This window comes from Chiloscyllium punctatum, chromosome 50 (assembly GCF_047496795.1).
Source record: "Chiloscyllium punctatum isolate Juve2018m chromosome 50, sChiPun1.3, whole genome shotgun sequence".
NCBI lineage: Eukaryota > Metazoa > Chordata > Chondrichthyes > Orectolobiformes > Hemiscylliidae > Chiloscyllium > Chiloscyllium punctatum.
The window spans coordinates 28,356,318-28,378,503 of NC_092788.1; the positions used below are offsets into that span (position 1 = coordinate 28,356,318).

Consider the following 22,186-nt stretch of genomic DNA (forward strand, 5'->3'; position numbering starts at 1 on the left):
GTTTGATGGGGGGGGGGGGGCAGTGTAGGGTGAGCTTTACTCTGTATCTAAGCCCCGTGCTGTCCCTGTCCCTGGAAGTGTTTGATGGGGGGGACAGTGTAGAGAGGGCTTTACTCTGTATCTAACCCCGTGCTGTCCCTGTCCCTGGGAGGGTTTGGCTGTGATTGTTTGGGGACATGGTAGAAGAAGCTTCACGGTTTAGCTAATGGGCAGGTGTTTATTTAGCCAACACTGATATCCCTCAGTTTGCTTCCCCCACTTCCACCTAAGCCCTTGCGCACAGCAGGAGTGATTCTGTTGCAAATTGTGCAATATTACTCCGCTGTGGCAATGTGTGCGGGTACTACAGGCCAACTGTGTGGTTCTGTCTCTTCAAATAACGACTAGTTGCACCTTCAGATTGGAACAAGCATTTAGAGTTAGTCTTTGAACTGCTCTGTCCCCCCCCTCTTCAGCCCGATTTTAGCCAGTTCATTGTGAAGATGCTCATGTGAATCTCCAATTCCTTTCTAATGTATCACTACTTTTCCCCAGCGGATATACCCCCTGCCCCAGGTAACATTCCAGCCACACACCCCCTCATGGTTCGGCATGCGGATCACAGCGCGCTGACGCTGGGCACAGGATCTTCCACCACCAGGCTCACGCAGGGCATCGGGCGCAGTCAGCGGGCAATACGGCCGTTCGCTGCCAATACTGGCCACACCATCCACGTCCACTACCCTGGGAACAGGCAGCCCAACCCTCCACTCATCCTGCAAAGGTAAAAGAATGGAAGGGTGGGTCAGCACTGAGGGAGCGGGTACTGTCGGAGTAGGAGGATGAGGGGTGGTCAGGGCCAAGGGAACGAGTGCTGTCATTGTGGGGGGGGGGGGGGGGGGGGGAGGAATCAGGGACGAGGGAACAAGTGGTGGGGGGGTGGGAGGTCAGGGATGAGGGAGCGAGTGCGGTCATTGGGGGAAGGGTCAGGGGCGAGGGAGCGAGTGCTGTCTTGGGGTGGGGGGGGGAGGGGTCAGGGACGAGGGAGCAAGTGCTGTCTTGGGGTGGGGGGGGGAGGGGTCAGGGACGAGGGAGCGAGTGCTGTCATGGAGTTTGGTGGGGGGGGGGGGGGGGGCGGGGTCAGGGCCAAGGGCACGGGTACCGAGGAGGGTCAGGGTTGAGGGAGTGGGTACTGTTGGAGGGGGGTGGGGGTAAAAGTGAGTACTGTCAGGCAGGGTGGTAGCGGGCACCATCAGGCAGCAGGGTGGCAGCGCTATGTTGGCTATATTCTGTGGCCTCACTGACCTCTGTCTCTGGCCGTTCCATACCTGCAGGTTACTGGGGCCCTCAGCCGCTGCGGACATCCTCCAGCTGAGCAGCAGCCTGCCGCTGCAGAGCCGTGGGCGTGCCCGACTCCTGGTTGGTAACGATGACGTGCACATCATCGCCCGGTCAGACGACGATCTCCTAGATGACTTTTTCCACGACCAGACCGCTACCACCAGCCAAGCAGGTAAGGCAACCAATCCTGGTCTGGGGGAGTTGAGGGCTGGTATTGACTATGGCGGGAGGGAGGGAGGGAGCAGGACCATCTACCCCGGGGGTAATCTACTTGTGGTGTAAATGGCAAAGAGGTTTTAAAGTCGCATGACTCTGATTCTGGGCAATAACTGCTGGGATGGTGAAAGGCACAGGGTTTTTAAATGCTGGTGTGTTTCTCCTACATAGTTTGGGTTTTGCAGCCCAGTCACTGCCTGGTAATCGTTCCTAATCCAGGATTTTGGCACCATATTGGGCGATCTCATTCAGAGTTAGGATGGTTTGTGAGGGTGTGTGCACGTGTGGAGCAGATGCTCGGAGGGGAGGTCGCAGGCGGTGGTGTGCCCCCTCCATCTGCTGCCGTCAGTCTTCCTGAGGTCGAGGAAGTGGGAGTGCATCTTATAGACACAATGTGCACACTCGCACGCACACACACACACACCTGCCATTGTATCTCAGTGGTGGGGGGATTGAATGCCGTGTGTTCAAATGTGGTGTCAATTGAGCAGGACTGTTTGTCCTGCCCGGTATTGATGCTCCCATTGTGCTAGAGCACAGCATTCTCACCTACGACCTGCAGAGCCAAAGGCCAGTCACCTATCCCTCTTTGGCTCATCAGTTTCTCAAAATGGAGAATTGTGAGGAGTGGTGTTCTACAGGGCTCAGTGTTGGCACCACTGTTATTTGTGACATGCATAAGTGATCTGGAGGAAGGGATGGATGGTCTGATGAGTGAGTTTGCAGGTGACAGTCGGACTGGTGGAGTTGACAGATAGTGAAGGGGACTGCCAGAGAATGCAGCAGGATATAGATCGGCGAGTTGGATGGAGAAATGGCCGATGGCGTTCAGTCTGGGCAATTGCGAGGTGATGTGTTTTGAAAGATCCAACTCTATACGGTAAATGGAAAAGTGATATACAGAGACATCTGGGTGTTCGGGTCTGCTGTACCCTGAAGGTGGCAACGCAGGTCAGTTAGAGTGGTCAAGAAGGCATACGGCAGGCTTTCCTCCCTCGGATGGGGTATTGAGGACAAGAATTGGAATATCATCTTACGGGTTGTATCGGACTTTGGTTCGGCCACTTTTGGAATGCTGCATGCAATTCTGGTGCCACGTTATCAGAAGGATGTGGAGGCTTTGGGGAGGGTGCAGAGGAGCTTCACCAGGATGTTGCCTGGTCTGGAGGGCACTAGCTGTGAAGGGAAGTTGAGTAGATTAGGATTCTATTCATTAGAAACCGAGGTTGAGGATGGACCTGATTGAGGTCTACCAAATCATGAGAAGTGTAGACAAGGGTGGGTCGCAAGAAAATTTTTTTTCTCTGAATAGGGGACTCCATTACGAGGGGTCACAAGTTCAAGGTGAGAAGGGAAACGTTTTTAAGGGAAATACGCATGGAAAGTTTTTTTATGCAGAGGATGGTGGGTGCCTGGAACGCGTTGCCAGCAAAGATGGGAGAGGCGGGCACAATACTGATATTTAAGATGTATCTGGACAGATATATGAATGGGCAGGGAGCAGAGGGATACAGATCTTTAGAGGGTGGTATGTGTGTGGAAGGTGCTGCCTGAGGATGTGGTGGAGGCTGTTACAATGACAACATTTAAGAGGCCTTTGGATGGGTGTATGAATAGGAAGGGTTTGGAGGGATATGGGCCGGGTGCTGGCAGGTGGGACTAGATTGTGTTGGGATATCTGGGTCAGCATGGATGGGTTGGACCGAAGGGTCTGTTTCCGTGCTGTACATCTCTATGACTCTGAGATTTAGATAGAGGATCTGGATCGGCATGGGCTTGGAGGGCCGAAGGGCCTGTTCCTGTGCTGTGTTTTCATTTGTTCTTTTGTCCTATCCCATGGTATATCGGGTTGTTTGCAGAATGATTGAGCGCTGTGCCTGCCTGCCTGATATTGGGGTCCTCCCCGTGCTTTGGCGGTATAGCTCGTTTGGCTTCCGTCCTGCAGCGGTTGTAATATCCTTTTCTCTTTCTGCAGGTACCCTGTCCAGCATCCCGACTGCACTAACCCGCTGGACTGAGGAATGCAAAGTGCTGGATGCAGAAAGTATGCACGACTGTGTGGCAGGTGAGGCTTTGTTTCTCTTTCAGGCCGATGTACGCGGAATGTTTCCTCGTGGCATCTGAACCTCGCGGTCGTGTCGGGTTCCTGCTCCCCATCCCCGGTCTGAGCCGAGCTCCTCCTCCAGCCTGGAGATATACAGCAGCCCTTCCCCCTTCCCGCTTTGAGAGTGGTTCAGTCGAGGCCCAGACATCGCCTGTTTCCTTAGTGATGCTAACCTCAGCCCGGGTACTCCTGCTCCACGTCGTCACTCAGTGTGTTCCCCTGACTGAGTCTCTGACAGTTACTCGGGTCTGTCTCCGCTTGAGCACCGAGTACTGGGATAGGGGCAACATGCTGATAGTCAAACTCCAGTGTTCTGCCAGTTGCACCAGCAGTGTTGATTTGTGGGTTCGGCCCTGAGAGTTTCGGAGGTGTGGTTAGCAAGATTGCAGGTGACACCAGAATTGATGGTATAGTAAACAGTGAAGACGGTTAGCCAAAATTACAAAGGGATCTAGATCGATTGGGAGTTGGAGTTTAATTTGGGCAAGCGAGATATTGCATTTTGGTGGAAAGGAGAAGGGCAGGAGTTAGTCAGGTCCTGGGGAGTGTTGTAGAACAGAAGCACCTAGGGGTTCAGGTGTTTGGCTTCTTGGAAATTGTGTCCCAGGTAGACGGGGTGGCTAAGAAGCATTTGGTGCTCAGACCATTGAGAAGAGTTGGAACGTCACGTTGATATTGTAGAGGATGTTGGTGAGGCTACCTTTGGAATACTATGTGCAGTTTGGTTACAGCAAGGATGTTATTAAACTGGAGGGGGTTCAGAAAAGATTTGCCAGGACCGGGGGGCGGGGTGGGATTTGAGTTTTAAGGACACACTGGGGCTTTATTCACTGGAGCATAGGAGTTGCGGGGTGACCTTTTTGAGGTTTAAAAAATTGTGACTGGCATGGAGCAGATGAATGACCAGGGATGTTTCCATTAGGTGAGGGAGTCCAAAACCAAAGGGCATATGTTTAAGATGAGAGGGGAAAGATGTAAAAGGGACCTATCGAGCAGCCTTTTCACACAGAGATTGGTACGTAAATGGAATGAACTGCCTGAGGATCTGGGTACAGTTAGAACATTTAAAACACATTTGGATAAATACATTAATAGGAACGGTTTAGAGGGATCTGGGCCAAGTGCAGGCAAGTGGGACTAGCTTCGTCTGGGAAACTTTGTCAATGTGGACGAGTTGGACCGAAGAGCCTGAATCTGTGCTGTGGGACTCTGTGACTAAGCACTTCATTTTACTAATGCCCTTCAGAATAAAAATAACTTCAAGTTCATTACTTTAGCATAAACAAAATTCCAGACTTAAAGCTATGTTCTCTCTTTGTCCTACATGCTGACACGCTCGAACAACACAATAAGACAAGTCTCTGCAGAGCTTAGTTTTATTTTAAAGCAAGTGGTGGTGGGCTTCCAGATTGGCCGCTGGTGTCAGGATTGGGGTGGGCCTTGAACCCACAACCTTCTGACCCAGAGATAAATATGCCATCCACCGTCTGCCTCTTGCAAGGAAGGGTCTGCTCAGCCCAAGGGTGGCTCTTTCAGCCACTCCTCAACCTGGGGAGTGGACGTGACCGTGTGGAGTGGGGAGGGGAGGAGAGAAGCGGGGCACCTTTTTGGAGTGCTAACTCTGGAATCCTCTTCCCTGGAAAAGTGGTCAAGCTGCCCATCATCCAGCACCTCGAGTCACTGCGCGACGAGGAGCTGGAGGAGCGGAGAGAGAAACGCAGGAAGCAGCTGGCAGAGGAGGAAGCCAGAAGGGAGGAGAAAGCCAAGGAAGAGAAGGAGAACAAGGAGCAGAACGCGTCGGTGAGTGTGGATGGTGTGATATACTTCGGGGGTTGACCACGCAAGTGAGTTTGATTGGCTTTGGGGATGGCTGTGAAAGCACTTCTGAATGGAAGGCAGTTTAATTTGATAACAGCAGGAGAACAGTGTGAAGTGAAGTGATATTCATCCACGTTGCTGCATGCTATCGGTGAGACAGAATGTCACTTCCCCCCCCACCCCACCCATTTCCAGAATGTTCAGCTTCTTGGAGAAAGGCAGTACAGTTTTTAACCCTTTAACATTACATTAATGCCCAGAGAGTCCAATTACATCTTTTAACATTACAGCTGGGGGCTCGGAAACCAGGGCAGTAGCAGAGATTTGGGGCATGTTCTTTCGAACCTGTGGGTTAATTGAAAGTTTAAAAACTGTGGGTATCTCTTTGGTATGGGAACATTGCGAAGCCAAGGCAGGTTGGCGTGCACATCAGCTGCTATATAATGGTACTCTATGGGCTCCTGTGGCACGATGGTAGTGTCCCTACCTCCAGGCCAGTAGGTTCCAGTTTCAAGTCTCCCCTTCCCAGAGGTGTGTCACATCATCTTTTTACAAAAAAAAACTCATTGAAACCCAGAACAGGTTTCAGGGATTGAATGACCTTTCCCTTCCTGAGAAGGAGTTAAGTTCTGATGAGGGTGTCTCTACTTCGAAATCCACGGTACAGTTTTCACGCAACGAGGGAGCGTGAGTTCACTTGTAGGGAGCTTGTTCTTTCCAGTCCTTGGCAAGAATGACTCTTCTTCTCGTTGAGTGTGACTTGTTTCTTTCTGTTATTGCTATTTGTGCAGCAGGCTGTGGGTTCCACCAGAACTGCCAACTCATCTGTTCAAGGTGACAAGAGTCAAACAGGTTTGTTTCCCCGCTTGGATGCATCTCCTAACCAATCTGGTCATGCTTGGGTGTAACCTGAGATGGGGTAAGAGGCTCAGGGAGCAAACTCTGCCACAAGACGGAGACTTCTCACTTTTTAATGCTCCACCTTTTCTCCTTCACAAACCGTTCCATCTATTTCCTTAGGTGGCTTTCACAGTATCCTATCAGGTACAGCATAGGGTTAGATAGAGTAAAGCTCCCTCTACTCTGTCCCCCATCAAACACTGTCAGGACAGAGACAGCACAGGGTTAGGTCTGGAGTAAAGCTCCCTCTGCACTGTCTCCCTATCAAACACTGTCAGGACAGGGGCAGCACAGGGTTAGGTCTGGAGTAAAGTCATCCCTACTTTTTAAGTCAAAGTACAGCTAACTCTACATCATCCCCATCAAACCCTCCCAGGGGAGGTACATCACAGGGTTAGGTACAGAGTAAAGTTCCCTACGCACCATCCCTATCAAACACTGAGAGCAGGGACAGCATGAGGTTAAGTAGAGTACAGCTTCATCTCTACTGTCTCCATCAAAGCCCCTCAGGATAGGGACAGCACAGGGTTAGGACTGGAGTAAAGTCACCTCTACTCTTTTAAACTCAAAATACAGCTACGTCTACACCATCCACATCAAACCCTCCCAGGAGAGGTACATCACCCGGTTAGGTAGAGAGTAAAGCTGCCTCTACACTGTCCCCCATCAAGCACTCCCAGGACAGGGGCAGCACAGGGTTAGATACGGAGTAGAGCTCCCTTTTAATACCAGACGGTTCCTGCCTGCCCTCTGATAATCAGGCAGTAGTGCCATCCCTGCTGGGGCTGGGTACAAGCTGCACGGCTCCTCGGGGCACAGTCTCAGAGCAGCATGCACTCGCCGATCCGACTGAAACTCTGCCTCGGCCTGCTGCCCACACTCCCTCGCTGCTTTCTACGCTTGACCGTTCTCGGCTTGTTTTCTTTGCAGTAATGTGTTCGCCCACCACTGCCTGCCTGGAGCTGGAATGGTGCCCTTTGGGATGAGGTAGTAGGTTGTATAGTTTTAGGGTCATACCCGATCTTGGAGTTAACTATACAATCTACTGTCTTTCCTACGGTGGCAAACGTGACCTCCCGGGATTGCAAGACCGCGCGTTCACCCCACACATGCACACCGTTGGTGAGGTTTCGGTTACTTGTAGACGCTGTCACAGGTGCTGGTGTGGGCTAACTTGCAAGTAATGAAATACAAGTACGTTGCAGCTGGTCTTTTGAGGATGCTGTCTTTCCAATGAGTCGTTGGACCAAGGCTCTGGCTGCGCACTCGTGTAGGTGTCGAGCTTTCTACAGCCACTGATGGAAGGAGAGCAGAAGGAGTTCTCTCTTCTTTCACCTTGCCTTGGCCTGTATTTCCCCCCCCCCACCCCCGGCCCTGACAGAACTCTCAAGCGGACTCTTCAGTTGCTGGCTGCCCCCTGGGTGGCTGTGCCTCCCTGACGATGCCGCGGGGAGGAGTGAGGAAGCTGAAGGAGCTCGGCAGCTCGAGTGTGAGAATGGCGCTTCTGCTCGGGGGACCACTGGAACTGGGCAGCCAGAAATAGGAGGTGGTCACCAAAACAGCCCATTGGGAACTCAGGAGAAGTGTCTGCACCCAGGCACCAATGAGAATGTGGGACTTGCTCCCACTGCGGGTAGCTATTGTAGATAGATTTGAGGGGGAGCTGAATGAATGAGGGAGTAAGAAAGGGTTGGAAGGATATTTGGACTGCAGTGGGCATTGGGAGGTCGTTTGTCTGAAGCATGGTAGGCTGCTGACTGAGTGTACTTGTATCTGGGCTGTTAGTTATTCCTCATGTGCTTGGGACTTCCTCAGGAAGGGAGAGTGTGGAATACAGTGAAAGTTTGGCTTCCTTTACAATCTCGGACCGATTCACAATCTGTTACACACAGATGTACACGTCGTGCTTTTAAGAGGAGTGACTGGCCCAGTTTGCTTTGGCTGCTGAGGTGGTAGGTTTAAATAGTTGTAGGGCAGTGATTCTAACCTATCCCCACCTCCAACCCCTATCCACTAACTTCCGCCCATACCCTTCTTTGGTTTCTTTGTTTTGCCCTGTTTGGAGATAACTCTACAACCGACTGCCTTCCTCGCTAAGCAGTCAAGCAACCAACAGGGGAGATCAATGGCCGAAAGGTGGCTCTTGGTGTTGTGAGAGTAGTTATAATGCTCACTAAGGTTTGCAGGAGACATCTGTCCACATTGCACTGACTTCTGAGACTTTGCATTGCTCCATTAACATTCACATGGATAGGCAGCCAACAAGAAACCGCGACAGCACAGATTAGAAGTGGAGTAAAGCTCCCTTTACACAGACCCATCAAACTCTGGTAGGACCACTGCATCACAAGGTTATATAGAGTAAAGCTCCCTCTACACTGTACGCCCCCATCGAACACTCCCAGGACAGGGAGAGCATGGGGTTAGATACTGAATAGAGTTAATGGTAGAATTGGGTGCATTTGCCAATTTATAAATCGCTGTGACTTGTGTAATGCACAAAGCAGGACCCTCCTCCCTTGTTTCCGTCAGTGAATATGTGTTCACTTATCAGTACTCTTCCACAATCATCCGTCATTCCCACAGCTTTTGCCTTCAGTGCTTTTTGAGGCTGGTTTGGTTCATTGGTGTTCCCCCTTCTCGATTGTCGCACATACCCCCCTGTCCGAGCTGTGTTGGAAGTGATCCTGACATCTTTTTTTTCTGTCTGTCTCTGTTGCACCCTTGCTCTCCAGGTGTTAGCTCCAGTGCCTTGACTGCCACGAATGAAGCCATCAGCAACATGGCCGCATCAATCGCTGAAGCAGCGCTGGAAGCCATGAGAACTCAGGGCCAGTTAGCAGGTGAGTACCTGTGTCTGTGTCTCTGTGTGAGAGAGAGAGAGAGCGCGGGAGAGACAGAGCCTTCCATAACCCGAACTCTGAGCAGAATTGTGCCCCACGTCGAACCAAAATGCTTTCACATCTAACTTTTCCTGAATATCCTCTGTGTTGTTGTAGTCATAGCCTCAAATCTCTACATCAGTCCAAACTGTATGTGGGGGAATTGCAGGAACAGACCCCCGCCCCAGCATCATAGGGTGGGGAATCACAGACACAGACCCATGGCATGTTACTGTGCAGGGGAACTGCGGACCCCTCTCCTGTCACAGTGCGGGGAGATCACAGACGCAGACCCCAGTCCTGTCACCGTGTGGAGGAAATAACCGACACAGTCTGCCCTCCCGTCCCGTCACCGTGTGGGGCAATCACAGACACAGTCTCCCCGTCCCTTCACCGTGTGGGGCAATCACAGACACAGACCCACGTCCCGTCACCGTGTGGGAGAATCACAAACACAGACCCACGTCCCGTCACCGTGTGGGGGAATCACAGACACAGACCCCCGTCCCGTCACCGTGTGGGGGAATCACAGACACAGTCTCCCCGTCCCTTCACCGTGTGGGAGAATCACAAACACAGACCCACGTCCCGTCACCGTGTGGGGGAAATCACTGATACAGGCCCCTGTCCTGTATGACCAAGTTGAGAGAGAAACTAGAACACTGGCCGTAGTATAAAAGTCAGAGAGCTCTGAATGAACCTTTGGAACTTACTCCTGGGAAAGCTGGTGGGTACAATCTGGAATGAGGGTTTGAACGTTGCATTCTGATTGAATGGGGGAGCAGGCTGAAAGGCCTACTCCTCCTGGTTTGTACATTTGATTATACTGTTTGTCGTAGTCCAGCATTTGAAAACTGGACATTTTGTTTTTCAACAAAGAGTTAGCACTGCTGTCTCACACGGACCTGGGTTCAATTCCACCCTCAGGCGACTGTCTGTGTGGATTTAGCACGTTCTCCCCGTGTCTGCGTGGGTGTCCTCCCACAGTCCAATGATGTGCAGGTTAGGGTGGATTGATCATGAGAAAGAGTCCCATGGTGCCCAGAGATGTATAGGTTAGGGTGGATTGGCCGTGCTAAATTGTCCCGTAGTGCCCAGGGATGTACAGGTTAGGGTGGATTGGCCGTGCTAAATTGTCCCCGTAGTGCCCAGGGATGTACAGGTTAGGGTGGATTGGCCGTGCTAAATTGTCCCCGTAGTGCCCAGGGATGTACAGGTTAGGGTGGATTGGCCGTGCTAAATTGTCCCGTAGTGCCCAAGGATGTACAGGTTAGGGTGGATTGGCCGTGCTAAACTGTCCCCGTAGTGCCCAGGGATGTGCAGGTTAGGGTGGATTGGCCGTGCTAAATTGTCCCATAGTGCCCAGGGATGTACAGGTTAGGGTGGGTTGACCGTGCTAAATTGTCCCCATAGTGCCCAGGGATGTACAGGTTAGGGTGGGTTGACCGTGCTAAATTGTCCCCGTAGTGCCCAGGGATGTGCAGGTTAGGGTGGATTGGCCGTGCTAAATTGTCCCCGTAGTGCCCAGGGATGTACAGGTTAGGGTGGATTGGCCGTGCTAAATTGTCCCTGTAGTGCCCAGGGATGTGCAGGTTAGGGTGGATTGGCCGTGCTAAATTGTCCCCGTAGTGCCCAGGGATGTGCAGGTTAGGGTGGATTGGCCGTGCTAAATTGTCCCCGTAGTGCCCAGGGATGTACAGGTTAATGTGGATTGGCCATTGGAAGTGCAGGGATAGGGTAAGGAGGGGGCTGTGTCTGGGTGGGGGATGCTCTTCAGAGGGTCAGTATGAACTAGACTGCCTGAATGGCCTGCTTCCACACCGTAGGGATTCTACAATGAAATGACTGTGTTCCTTTTTACCAAATCTTCATGCCAGACTCCGAGCAGCCGGTTGTTGGTTCCACTGAGTTGGATACCCCTCGACTGGAGAACCTGCTGCCAGCCCCCGCTTCGATGGAGGGTGCCCCTGCTGCGGAGACCCAGGCCCTGGGTGTTCAGGAGGCACCGCAGCAACCTTCTGGCCCGCTCCAAGCTGGAGTCCAGGCCTCATCGCTACAGCTGCCTTCTGCTGAGGAGGTGACGGCCCAGTCCCTGATGCCCATTGAGACGGTACCTGACAGGCCGAGTGGGGAGGCCGAGGCCCTGCAGATGGAAATGTCGCCAGCTCCGACTACAGGTGGGCCAGCTTTCTGCGCCCGGCCTCCAAACGCCATCTCGTGAGCTTTCTCCTCTAGATCGTGTCTTGCTTGGGATCACAGTGTCAGCCCTGGAGACTGTGTGCACTTTGAATGATACGCTTTGAGTTGTTGGGCCCCCAGGCTCCGTGAAAGTTTGGAACATTCAGAGCTCTGTTGCGCCAGTCATTCACGATGTGGCTCGTCTGTTCTCGCCAGTGGTGAGGGGGCCGGATGTGGTGAAACCCAGAGTCCTGGGATCGTGAAATAGGAGCAGGAGTAGGCCACTCGGCCTGTCACGGCTGTTCTGGTCCCGACTCTTGGCTCTGCTTTCCTGCCCGCTGTCCATCCCCTGCGCTTTTCCAAGGACTGTCCATCCCAGCCAGGATCAAGGGTCCCAGCATTCACCACCAGTCAGGCCTACACAGGGATCAAACACGGGATTTCCCTGCATTCACATGTCTGGTTGTGTGTTGGAACTTGAGTCAAAATATTCAGGCCCTTGGGACGTTGTTTGAGTGCCTGGTACCTCCAAGAATTGGCCTTGATAATATGGGTTAAAGTTTTCCAAATGGATATTCCATTCTGAAGTTGGGATAGCTATTTGTGGACTTAACATTTTTCCGATGTGGTCTTGAATTTTATTTTCTTTTGTCCCTGTCCCTGCTCAAAACCACTGCTCCCTCACCCTTGTTGTCTCTTGGCCCATCCCTTCCCCGCTTGCCCGCCCTTGCTGCTCCTACCATGTTCCTCCTCCCGCCACCCCCCCCCCCCCTTTCCCCTCCCTCAGCTTCGCAGTCTCCGGAGAGAGTGGAAGCTTCAGACACCCTGGTGACAGTGGCCAGCCAGCTGGAGGGCTCCCCCATGGACACGAGCAGCCCGGTGTCAGGCATGTTGGAGGAGGTGCCGGGAGAAGGCCTCACCGTGGGCGGCAGTGAGCAAGGCAGCAGGCCAGCCACCCATGAGGCACCGGGCCCCCCCTCTGAATCAGCAGGCTCTTCCGAAGGTCAGCCAGAACCTGTCCCGGCTGGAGAGCAGAGGTGAGCACTCGGGCGGGGGTGGTTGGGAGAAGGGAGCGGGTTGCCACACTGTGGTGGGACGCTTCTGGAGCAATATTCCCTGGATGAGAATACCCACCACCCCCCCGCCCCCCCACTGCCTCTGGTCAGCTTCCATATCAGCAATCGACATTGTATTCTGTGCTCAGGCGCGACGTTAAACCGAGGTGAGTGTACAAAGAATCCACAGCCCCTATTTCAGCGGGATGATGGATCAGTGGTTAGCACTGCAGTCTCACTGCACCAGGGGCCCGGGTTCGATTCCTGCCTCAGGAGACTCTGTCTGTGTGGAGTTTGCATGTTCTCCCCCTGTGTCTGCTGGGTTTCCTCCGGGTGGTCTGGTTCCCTTCCTCAGTCCAAAGATGTGCAAGTTAGGGTGGATTGGCCGTGCTAAATTGTCCCATCGTGCCCAGGGACGTGTAGGTTAGGGTGGATTGACCGTGCTAAATTGTCCCATAGTGCCCAGGGATGTGCAGGTTAGGGTGGGATTGGCCGTGCTAAATTGTCCCATCGTGCCCAGGGATGTGTAGGTTAGGGTGGATTGGCCGTGCTAAATTGTCCCCGTAGTGCCCAGGGATGTGCAGGTTAGGGTGGATTGGCCGTGCTAAATTGTCCCCGTAGTGCCCAGGGATGTGCAGGTTAGGGTGGATTGGCCGTGCTAAATTGTCCCTGTAGTGCCCAGGGATGTGCAGGTTAGGGTGGATTGGCCGTGCTAAATTGTCCCCGTAGTGCCCAGGGATGTGTAGGTTAGGATGGGATTGGCCGTGCTAAATTGTCCCTGTAGTGCCCAGGGATGTACAGGTTAGGGTGGATTGGCCGTGCTAAACTGTCCCTGTAGTGCCCAGGGATGTGCAGGTTAGGATGGATTGGCTGTACTAAATTGTCCCGTAGTTGTTGTGGTTCTGTTCGCTGAGCTGGGAATTTGTCTTGCAAACGTTTCGTCTCCTGTCTAGGTGATATCCTCAGTGCTTGGGAGCCTCCTGTGAAGCGCTTCTGTGCTGTTTCTTCCGGCATTTATGGTGGTCTGTCTCTGCCGCTTCCAGTTGTCAGTTCGAGCTGTCCACTGTAGTGGCCGGTATATTGGGCCCAGGTCGATGTGTTTGTTGACACTCATGGCACTCATCCACAGACTCTATCAACAAACACATCGACCTGGACCCAATATACCGGCCACTACAGTGGACAGCTCGAACTGACAACTGGAAGCGGCAGAGACAGGCCACTATAAATGCCGGAAGAAACAGCACAGAAGCGCTTCACAGGAGGCTCCCAAGCACTGAGGAGGTCACCTAGACAGGAGACGAAACGTTTGCAAGACAAATTCCCAGCTCGGCGAACAGAACCACAACAACGAGCACCCGAGCTACAAATCTTCTACCAAACTTTGTCCCGTAGTGCCCAGGAATGCACTACGCAGAGCAAAGAAAATAGGCACCATGTCCCCAGATGTTTGTTCCCTTCTCCACCGACACTCCGTAGCAGCAGTTACAAGATGCACTGTAGGAAATCATCAAGGTTCCTTAGACGACACCTTGCAAACCCTGCCACCACCACTATAAAGGAGGGCATGGGAACACCAACTCCTGCAACTTCCCCTCCGAGCCACTCCCCATCCTGACTTGGAAATACATCGCCGTTCCTTCGGTGTCGCTGGGTCAAAATCCTGGAATTCCCTCTCTAAATTGGTTTGCCCATGGCAAATCGTGACCAACCTCTCCGGATTGCCAACTGACAGGTTTGTGTGTGTTTTCTCCCTCCCCACCCCCCCCTTGCACAGTGTCTCATCCTCTATTCCCTCTGTGGCCTTGCCCACCAGAGACGCAGTGCCGGGAACCGGAGTGACAGCAGCTTCCGATGGACAGCCGTCCACCACAAGCAGTGAGGAGGACCCACTTGCCGGTATGCAACGCTTGCTTCGATCTTGGCCTTACCTTTGAAATGTTCCTCCCTTGCCTGCCTTGCAGCCTCGAATCGCCAGGGGTCTGCAGGCCTTTCTGCTGATGGTCAGTCAGTGCCCTGTGCTCCCTGGGCCATCGCTCAAAGGTGGAGCGACAAACCTGACTCAGCAGAGCAAGGGATGCTGGTGAGATTAGCCATTCACCCAAAGGGTCTTTGTTGGTGTGAAGGGGGCGGTGGTGGTGTTTGTAATGCACGATTGTCTTGCATTTGAACTCCCTTGGCTCAGCCTGTTGCTTTTTAAGCTCTTACGTGGACATACAATACCAAGTACTTGTTCCACACAATTGTAGATTCCCTGTAGCATCCAAGTTGGAGCAAAGAGAGCGATTGAAAGAATCCTGTGGTCTGGAAGCAGGGAGTGCTGAAGGAATTCAGCAGGTCTGGCAGCAACCACAGAGAGAGAGAGAGAGAGAGAGAGCGAGCGAGCAAGAGTGTGAATGCTTCAACTCCGATATGGCCCCACGTGGGAGCTGAGGGTGTGAACTCTGTTCCTTCCTCTGATCTTGAGCATCTGCGGTACCTTTTGTTTGGAAGTTGGGAGTGGCTGCCCTTGGCCTGGTTAATTGTGTCAGCCAGCCCTCGACAGGGTGGAGATTTCCATCGTGGAGACCCCGAGTGCAATCCCTGCTCTTAGTTGAGCGGCCTCCTTTCGGCCCACATCCCACAGCCGTCCACTGGTGACCGTCACCCGTGTTGGTGCTTGGATGTGACGGCCAGGAGAACAGAGGATAGAGGGGAAGTGTTGGTTTCCCCACTGCGTGGGATGGAGCGGGACCAACTGCCCACCGAACTGGCTGTCCCGTCTCCCAGCTGTCAGGGTGTCGGATAGGTGCCTGGGGGAGGAGGATGGGGCGCTGAGAGATCTCATCTCCAGCATCAGAAACACTTTGCTGCAGAGATTGTGTCCCACAAGCCATGTCTGACAGCCTTCTCTCACTATCTCTCTCGTCGTTTCTCTTTTTGTCTTTCTCATGCTCTGTCTCCTCCCACCCTGCTTTCTCCCCTCCCTTCCCCCTCAATTCCTTGTTCTTGCTGTCTTGCCACTCCCTCCCTCGTTCTGGCTCTCTCTCCTCCTTCCACCCTGCTCTTTCCCCTCCCTCGTGCTCTCTTTTCCCCTCCCTCCATCGTTCTGGTGCTTTCGTTCCCCTCCCTCCCTCGTTCTGGTGCTCTCTCCCCTCCCTCGTGCTCTCTTTTCCCCTCCCTCCATTGTTCTGGTGCTTTCGTTCCCCTCCCTCCCTCGTTCTGGCGCTCTCTCCCCTCCCTCGTGCTCTCTTTTCCCCTCCCTCCATCGTTCTGGCGCTCTCTCCCCTCCCTTGTGCTCTCTTTTCCCCTCCCTCCATCGTTCTGGTGCTCTCTCCCCTCCCTCGTGCTCTCTTTTCCCCTCCCTCCATCGTTCTGGTGCTCTCTCCCCTCCCTCGTGCTCTCTTTTCCCCTCCCTCCATCGTTCTGGTGCTTTCGTTCCCCTCCCTCCCTCGTTCTGGTGCTTTCTCTCCTCCCTCGTGCTCTCTTTTCCCCTCCCTCCATCGTTCTGGTGCTCTCTCCCCTCCCTCGTGCTCTCTTTTCCCCTCCCTCCATCGTTCTGGTGCTTTCGTTCCCCTCCCTCCCTCGTTCTGGTGCTCTCTCTCCTCCCTCGTGCTCTCTTTTCCCCTCCCTCCATCGTTCTGTTGCTTTCGTTCCCCTCCCTCCCTCGTTCTGTTGCTTTCGTTCCCCTCCCTCCCTCGTTCTGGTGCTCTCTCCCCTCCCTCATGCTCTCTTTTCCCCTCCCTCCATTGTTCTGGTGCTTTCGTTCCCCTCCCTCCCTCGTTCGGGTGCTCTCTCTCTCCTCCCTTGTGCTCTTTCCCCTCCCTCCCTCCCTCTCTGTCTCTCCCCCCACCCCCCGGTGCCCCCAAACCTCGCTGCAACAGGGATTAATTTACCGGAGGGTGTGGACCCCTCCTTCCTGGCTGCCCTGCCTGAGGATATCCGCCGCGAGGTTCTCCAGAACCAGCTGGGGATCCGGCCACCGAACCGTGCCGCAGCGACCGTGGCTGCGTCTGCTGCTGCCGCCGCGGCAGCGGCTGCCGCTACCCTGGTGGGTAACCAGGGGGTCACCGAGGTCAGCCCTGAGTTCCTGGCTGCACTCCCACCAGCCATTCAGGAGGAGGTAAGGCCTTTTCACATTGCCTTTAAAAAGCTGCCCAGCCAACTCCTCGATTCTCAATCCTTGCCCAGCTTTCTGCTCCGCCCTGGTCATCTGGGCCTTTTAGTGCTCTATGTAGGAAATGGGCTCAACACACAAAACTATTCCCCCCCCGCCAACCAAATCTTTCCGCCCTCTCCCCCCGCCCCTCCTCCACCATCTGCTTCCCTGGGCAACAGCGATTCCTAGTATTCAGTCACTTCCATCTCCTTCCCAGTCTCCGGTGATTTCCAATTCTCCATTCTTCCCCCCCCCCCCCACAACCCTGTTTCTCGTCTGGTGTTGTATTCATTGCCTGGGTTTGATGGTCTCCGGCCTGAATCCAGGGGAGCTGCAGCTGATCAGGAAGGCAGCTTCCACCCTCCTCACCCCTGCTCTCTGAAATGATAAATGCTGGCCTGGCCGGCGACACCTACATTCTGAGAGCGAATGTTCCAACAAAACAAACACCTGCTGGTCCCCGTGGCTACTGTTCTGCATTAGGAGGCAACGCTTCTGTAGTCGCATACCCTCCCTTCCCCGATCCTCTGTTACTGTGTGGGTTTACATATGGAATGTGAAATCCTGATCCAGCTGTGATCCTGATCTCGTCCCTCCCTTTCTCCTAAAGGCCCCAGCTGCAGCCCTGTTTCCCCAGCGCTGCCGTATGGGACAATCTAATAATCATCACACCAATAAAGTAACCCCTTCACCACTCTGCCTGCCTCTCCAAGGTGATCTCCCCTGTCCATCTTTCCTCTAGTCCTCAAAATTCTGGCTGCTCTCGCTCTGCACCGCCACACGCAGCCTGCCTGTCTCCGGCTCCCTCCTGATACAGTGTGTAATAGTGTTCTCTCTTCCCCCTTCTCTCTGTCTGTCTGTCTCTCTCTTCCACTTGTGTGTGTGTGTGGTCTCTCTCTCCCTCTCTCTCTCTCTCTCTCTCTCTTTTCCTCTCTCTGGCTCGCTCGCTCTCTGTCTCTCTCTTTCTGTCTGTCTGTCTCTTCCACCTTGTGTGTGTGTGTCTCTCTCTCTCTCTCTCTCTCTCTCTCTCTCTCTCTCTCTCTCTCTCTCTTCTCCCCCCGCCGCCTTTCTGTCTGTCCCGTTTGCCACCTTCCAGGTCCTGGCCCAGCAGCGAGTGGAGCAGCAGCGGAGAGAGCTGGCACAGACGGCCAATCCTGACACCCCGATGGACCCGGTCACCTTCATCCAGACGCTGCCTTCCGACTTGCGGCGGAGCGTGCTGGAGGACATGGAGGACAGCGTGCTGGCAGTGATGCCACCAGACATCGCGGCCGAGGCTCAGGCCTTGCGCCGGGAGCAGGAGGCCAGGCAACGGCAGCTGATGCACGAGCGCTTGTTCAGCCACAGCAGTTCATCTGCGCTGTCTGCCATCCTGCGGAGCACAGGTACCCAACCTGCTCCTATACCCCCCCCCCCCCCCAGCGCTTGTCTGTCATCGTACCCTCCCGCGTGTTGTCTAGGACTGAGCTGGAGCTCCCCGCTCGTCAGGAACCGTCCTAAACGCAAAGCAAAATCGGAAGTTGGTGGGAAAATCTCAGTGGGCCCCGCCGGTCTCTGTGGTGGTCTTGGATCCAGTGACACTCCTCCAGAGAGGAGATGCTGCCAGCAATTCCTGATCCTTGTTCCTGCATCCGCAGTTCTACGCTGAAAACAAAAAATGCTGGAGATCACAGCGGGTCAGGCAACATCCATGGCGAGAGAGCAAGCGAACGTATCGAGTCCAGATGACGACTTCAGAGCCGAGAAAAGAGTCATCTTGACTCAAAGCGTTAGCTTGCTGTCTCTCCCAGGATGCAGCCTCACCCGCTGTGATCTCCAGCTTTTTTTTGTTTTCAGTACAGGTTCCAGCATCTGCAGTAATTTGCTCCATTGCCGTCCTTTTGGGTTTTATTATAGTTTAAAAATGGCTGCATGTCAGAGGGTTGGGCAAAGCCGGGTGCAGTCAGCGACTGCTTCCCCTTCCTGGTGTGGTCTCGGTCCTCCTGACCTCAGAGACACCCGCGTAGTGCCATTTAAAATCGAAGAGGCCTGTCTTTAACAGCGTCCTCTCCCTTGGTATGTGGGCGTCATTGCCCAGGCCATAATTTGTTGCCCACGGCTAACTGGCCCTTGGATTGTCTTGACTCACCGGACTGCTGAAGTGGTCAGCCGGGGAGGGGGGATCTGGAGTCATTTATATGAGGAGGAAAATCGCACTCCCCTACTCTCTCTCACGTCTTCAAAGGTCTCCCCATCTTGGCTTCCAGCTGCCTGCGATACCACCGTCTGTTCCCCCAAAGCCTCACGCTTGGGCTGTTCACCACACTTGGCACTGTTTTGTTTTGGGGGGGGGACGTGCTGTGCCCCTCACTCCCAGCACCGTCTGGTTTGGTGATGGGGGAGGACGGTCGGGTGCCAGTTGTGTCCAGCCCCCCGGAGTGTTTAACAGCGCTGTTTGTAATTCACGGCCGCAGCGGTTGATGGATGGGCCGTGCCAGGCCATGAATTCTAACCCCTGCTTTGTGCCGCAGGCTTCACCGGGCGCCTCGGAGGGAACCGAGGGGTGCAGTACACGCGCCTGGCCGTGCAGAGGAGTGGAGCGTTTCAGTGGGGGAGCAGCACCCACAACAGGTACACCACGCGCAACACATTGGCAGGACCCAGGTCCCACGACAGGTAATCGGAGCAAAGCTCTGCTCCCAACACAAGGCTCGGGTCCTCGCTCTTACCCGACTCGTCGCGCGATAGGACTCTGCTACTCTGAGTGGAGAAGGTTGCTGGGAGATATACTGGGATAGGAGCAGGGGTGTGAGACTGCATCGATGCAGAGGGAATGGGGGGAGCTGGGCTGTTTGTAATTAGAGCAGTGATGTTTTAAGGGGCAGTTTACTGGAGGAGTGGAAAGGCCTGTGGGTTTAAGTGAGTGACTAGGTCAGTAACCAAGGAGCTCAGATTTTAAACAATGAGTGAACCAGAGGGAACATAGGGATATGAGAGATCTGCAGGGACGGTGGAAGGAGGTTCAATAATTGCTTTCAGAAGGATATGGGGTGAATGATTGTAAAGGTATGTAAGTCAGTGCTGTATGACCCTGTGACTCTGGTCAGAATATCCATGTGTCTGTGTGCAATGAGTGCAGGTCCATAGCTCCTTGAAAATGGAGTCGCAGGTAATTAGGATAGTGAAGGCGGCATTTAGTATGCTTTCCTTTATTGGTCAGACTGTTGAGTACAAGAGTTGGGAGGTCATGTTGCGGCTGTACAGGACATTGGTTAGGCCACTGTTGGAATACTGCGTGCAATTCTGGTCTCCTTCCTATCGGAAAGATGTTGTGAAACGTGAAAGGGTTCAGAAAAGATTTACAAGGATGTTGCCAGGGTTGGGGGATTTGAGCTACAGGGAGAGGCTGAACAGGCTGGGGCTGTTTTCCCTGGAGCATCGGAGGCTGAGGGGTGACCTTATAGAGATTTATAAAATCATGAGGGGCATGGATAGGATAAATAGGCAAAGTCTTTTCCCTGGGGTCGGGGAGTCCAGAACTAGAGGGGCATAGGTTTAGGGTGAGAGGGGAAAGATATAAAAGAGACCTAAGAAACAACTTTTTCACACAAAGCGTGGTACATGTATGGAATGAGCTGCCAGAGGAAGTGGTGGAGGGTGGTACAATTGCAACATTTAAGAGGCATTTGGATGGGTATATGAATAGGAAGGGTTTGGAGGGATATGGGCCGGGTGCTGGCAGGTGGGACTAGATTGGGTTGGGATATCTGGGTCAGCATGGACGGGTTGGACCGAAGGGTCTGTTTCCATGCTGTACATCTCTATGACTCTATCTGCGTCTCGAGACGTCACGTCGGGGAAATGTACAGTTGAGCTGCTGTTTTTAATTGGGGGTCCTGTTGACATGTGATCTGCTTCCTCCTCCCTCTCATCCCCCTCCTCCTCCTCACCTCCCCCACCCCCACCCCTCCCCCAACCTCCCTCCTGCAGAGCATCGAGTAGCAGCAATGTGGACAGCTTGCTGCGACTGCGAGGGCGCCTCCTCCTGGACCATGAGGCACTCTCCTGCTTGCTGGTGCTGCTCTTTGTGGACGAGCCAAAGCTGAACACCAGCCGCTTGCACCGAGTCCTGCGGAACCTGTGCTACCACACGCAGACGCGCAACTGGGTCATCAAGAGCCTCCTGTCCATCCTGCAGCGCAGCAGCGAGAGTGAACTGTGCATCGAGACCCCCAAGCATCCTGAGGAGAAGGGCAAGAAGGCCACCAAACCGGGCTCCGGTCTGCCGTCTACTGCCGCAGCCACCCACGAGCACCGGCCGCTGGACCTGCTCCACAAGATGGAAGCCAAGACCACCAGCCAGCTCTCCTGGCTCTCCGTCTCCATGGATGCCGCCCTGGGCTGCCGCACCAACATCTTCCAGATCCAGCGGTCCGGAGGGCGCAAGCACTCGGAGAAACATGTGGGCTGTGGCTCCACCGTCCACATCCACCCCCAGGCTGCTCCCGTGGTCTGTCGGCACGTCCTGGACACCCTCATCCAGCTTGCTAAGGTGAGACCTGCTCAGGGCAGGGACAGCACGGGGTTAGATAGAGTAAAGCTCCCTCTCCCACTTTCTTCCCAGTCTGAACATAAACCAACAGGGACGGCCTAGCGGTTCTAACAATAATAAAAGGGCCTCACTGAAGGCTTTGAATCTCCATGCTTGTTGTATTCAAACCCAAGCGATGGATTGATCATACAAAGAGCAGTGAATAAATACAATCTGATCTGCATTATAGAGACAGAGGCAGAACAAGCAACATTTTACAAAAACACTTAGATCAGTACTTGGATGGGAAGGCCTGGGAGGGATATGGGCCAAATGCGGGCAGTTGGGCACTATGATCAGCATGGGCCAGTTTGGGCCGAAGGGCCTGCTTCCATGCTGTGTTACTCTGACTCTATGACTAACAACGTGGATTGAGATGATTGTGGTAGGTTACAGGACATTTTGGAAGGGCAGCAAACTGGGAAAATGTGCAGGGGCTGCTCTGCTGGTTAGTGCTGGCATTCGGGGGTAGCGGGGGTGTGACATAGTGGTCATGCCGTTGGACTGGTCATCAAGAGCTCCAAGTTACTGTGCTGAAGTTTGAGTTCAGTGAAAAGCTACCGTAAGGGCAGCTGTGTAGGCCGTGTTGGTTCACCTGTCTGGCTCACTCTGGTCCTCCTTTTCGGAAAGGAAGTCGACTGTCCTCACCTGGTCTGGCCTACATATGACTCAGCCACACCCACAGCCATGTGGCTGATAATGAACTGCCTTCTGGGTGATTAGAGTTGGCCAGTAAATGCTGGGCCCAGCCAGTGACATCCATGTCCTGAGAACAAGTTTAAAATAACCATAGAGAGGAATGGGCCCGGGTTTGAGAAACCAGGATGTAGAAGTGGCTTGGACAGAGATGGCAGACAGGCATGTAGCCCCTGAGCATTAACTGCACACTAAAATCCAATACAAAGGAGGAAATAATCATTATAATCCTGGGGGGGATTGTAACTTGCAGTGAGATCGGAAATGATCTGATGGGCAAAGGTAGCCCGGATGAGTTCATAGACTTTT

General features: G+C 53.7%; 1 protein-coding gene across 11 annotated transcripts in view; it reads left to right on the forward strand.

The window, feature by feature from the left end:
- The window catches only part of huwe1 (HECT, UBA and WWE domain containing E3 ubiquitin protein ligase 1), a 205,966-nt gene that overhangs the window by 159,112 nt on the left and 24,668 nt on the right, over positions 1–22,186 (forward strand). For 6 of the 11 annotated variants that reach the window (XM_072566522.1, XM_072566526.1, XM_072566529.1 and 3 more), the window contains 13 exons: positions 535–763; positions 1,314–1,492; positions 3,512–3,601; positions 5,286–5,440; positions 6,250–6,310; positions 9,094–9,201; positions 11,118–11,417; positions 12,206–12,455; positions 14,251–14,372; positions 16,337–16,575; positions 17,708–17,996; positions 19,122–19,266; positions 20,581–21,142. In XM_072566522.1, the coding sequence (XP_072422623.1) occupies positions 535–763; positions 1,314–1,492; positions 3,512–3,601; positions 5,286–5,440; positions 6,250–6,310; positions 9,094–9,201; positions 11,118–11,417; positions 12,206–12,455; positions 14,251–14,372; positions 16,337–16,575; positions 17,708–17,996; positions 19,122–19,266; positions 20,581–21,142 (2,729 nt within the window). The remainder of the gene's footprint in view (positions 1–534; positions 764–1,313; positions 1,493–3,511; positions 3,602–5,285; positions 5,441–6,249; positions 6,311–9,093; positions 9,202–11,117; positions 11,418–12,205; positions 12,456–14,250; positions 14,373–16,336; positions 16,576–17,707; positions 17,997–19,121; positions 19,267–20,580; positions 21,143–22,186) is intronic. The other 5 variants (XM_072566525.1, XM_072566530.1, XM_072566532.1 and 2 more) reach the window with 3 other exon arrangements.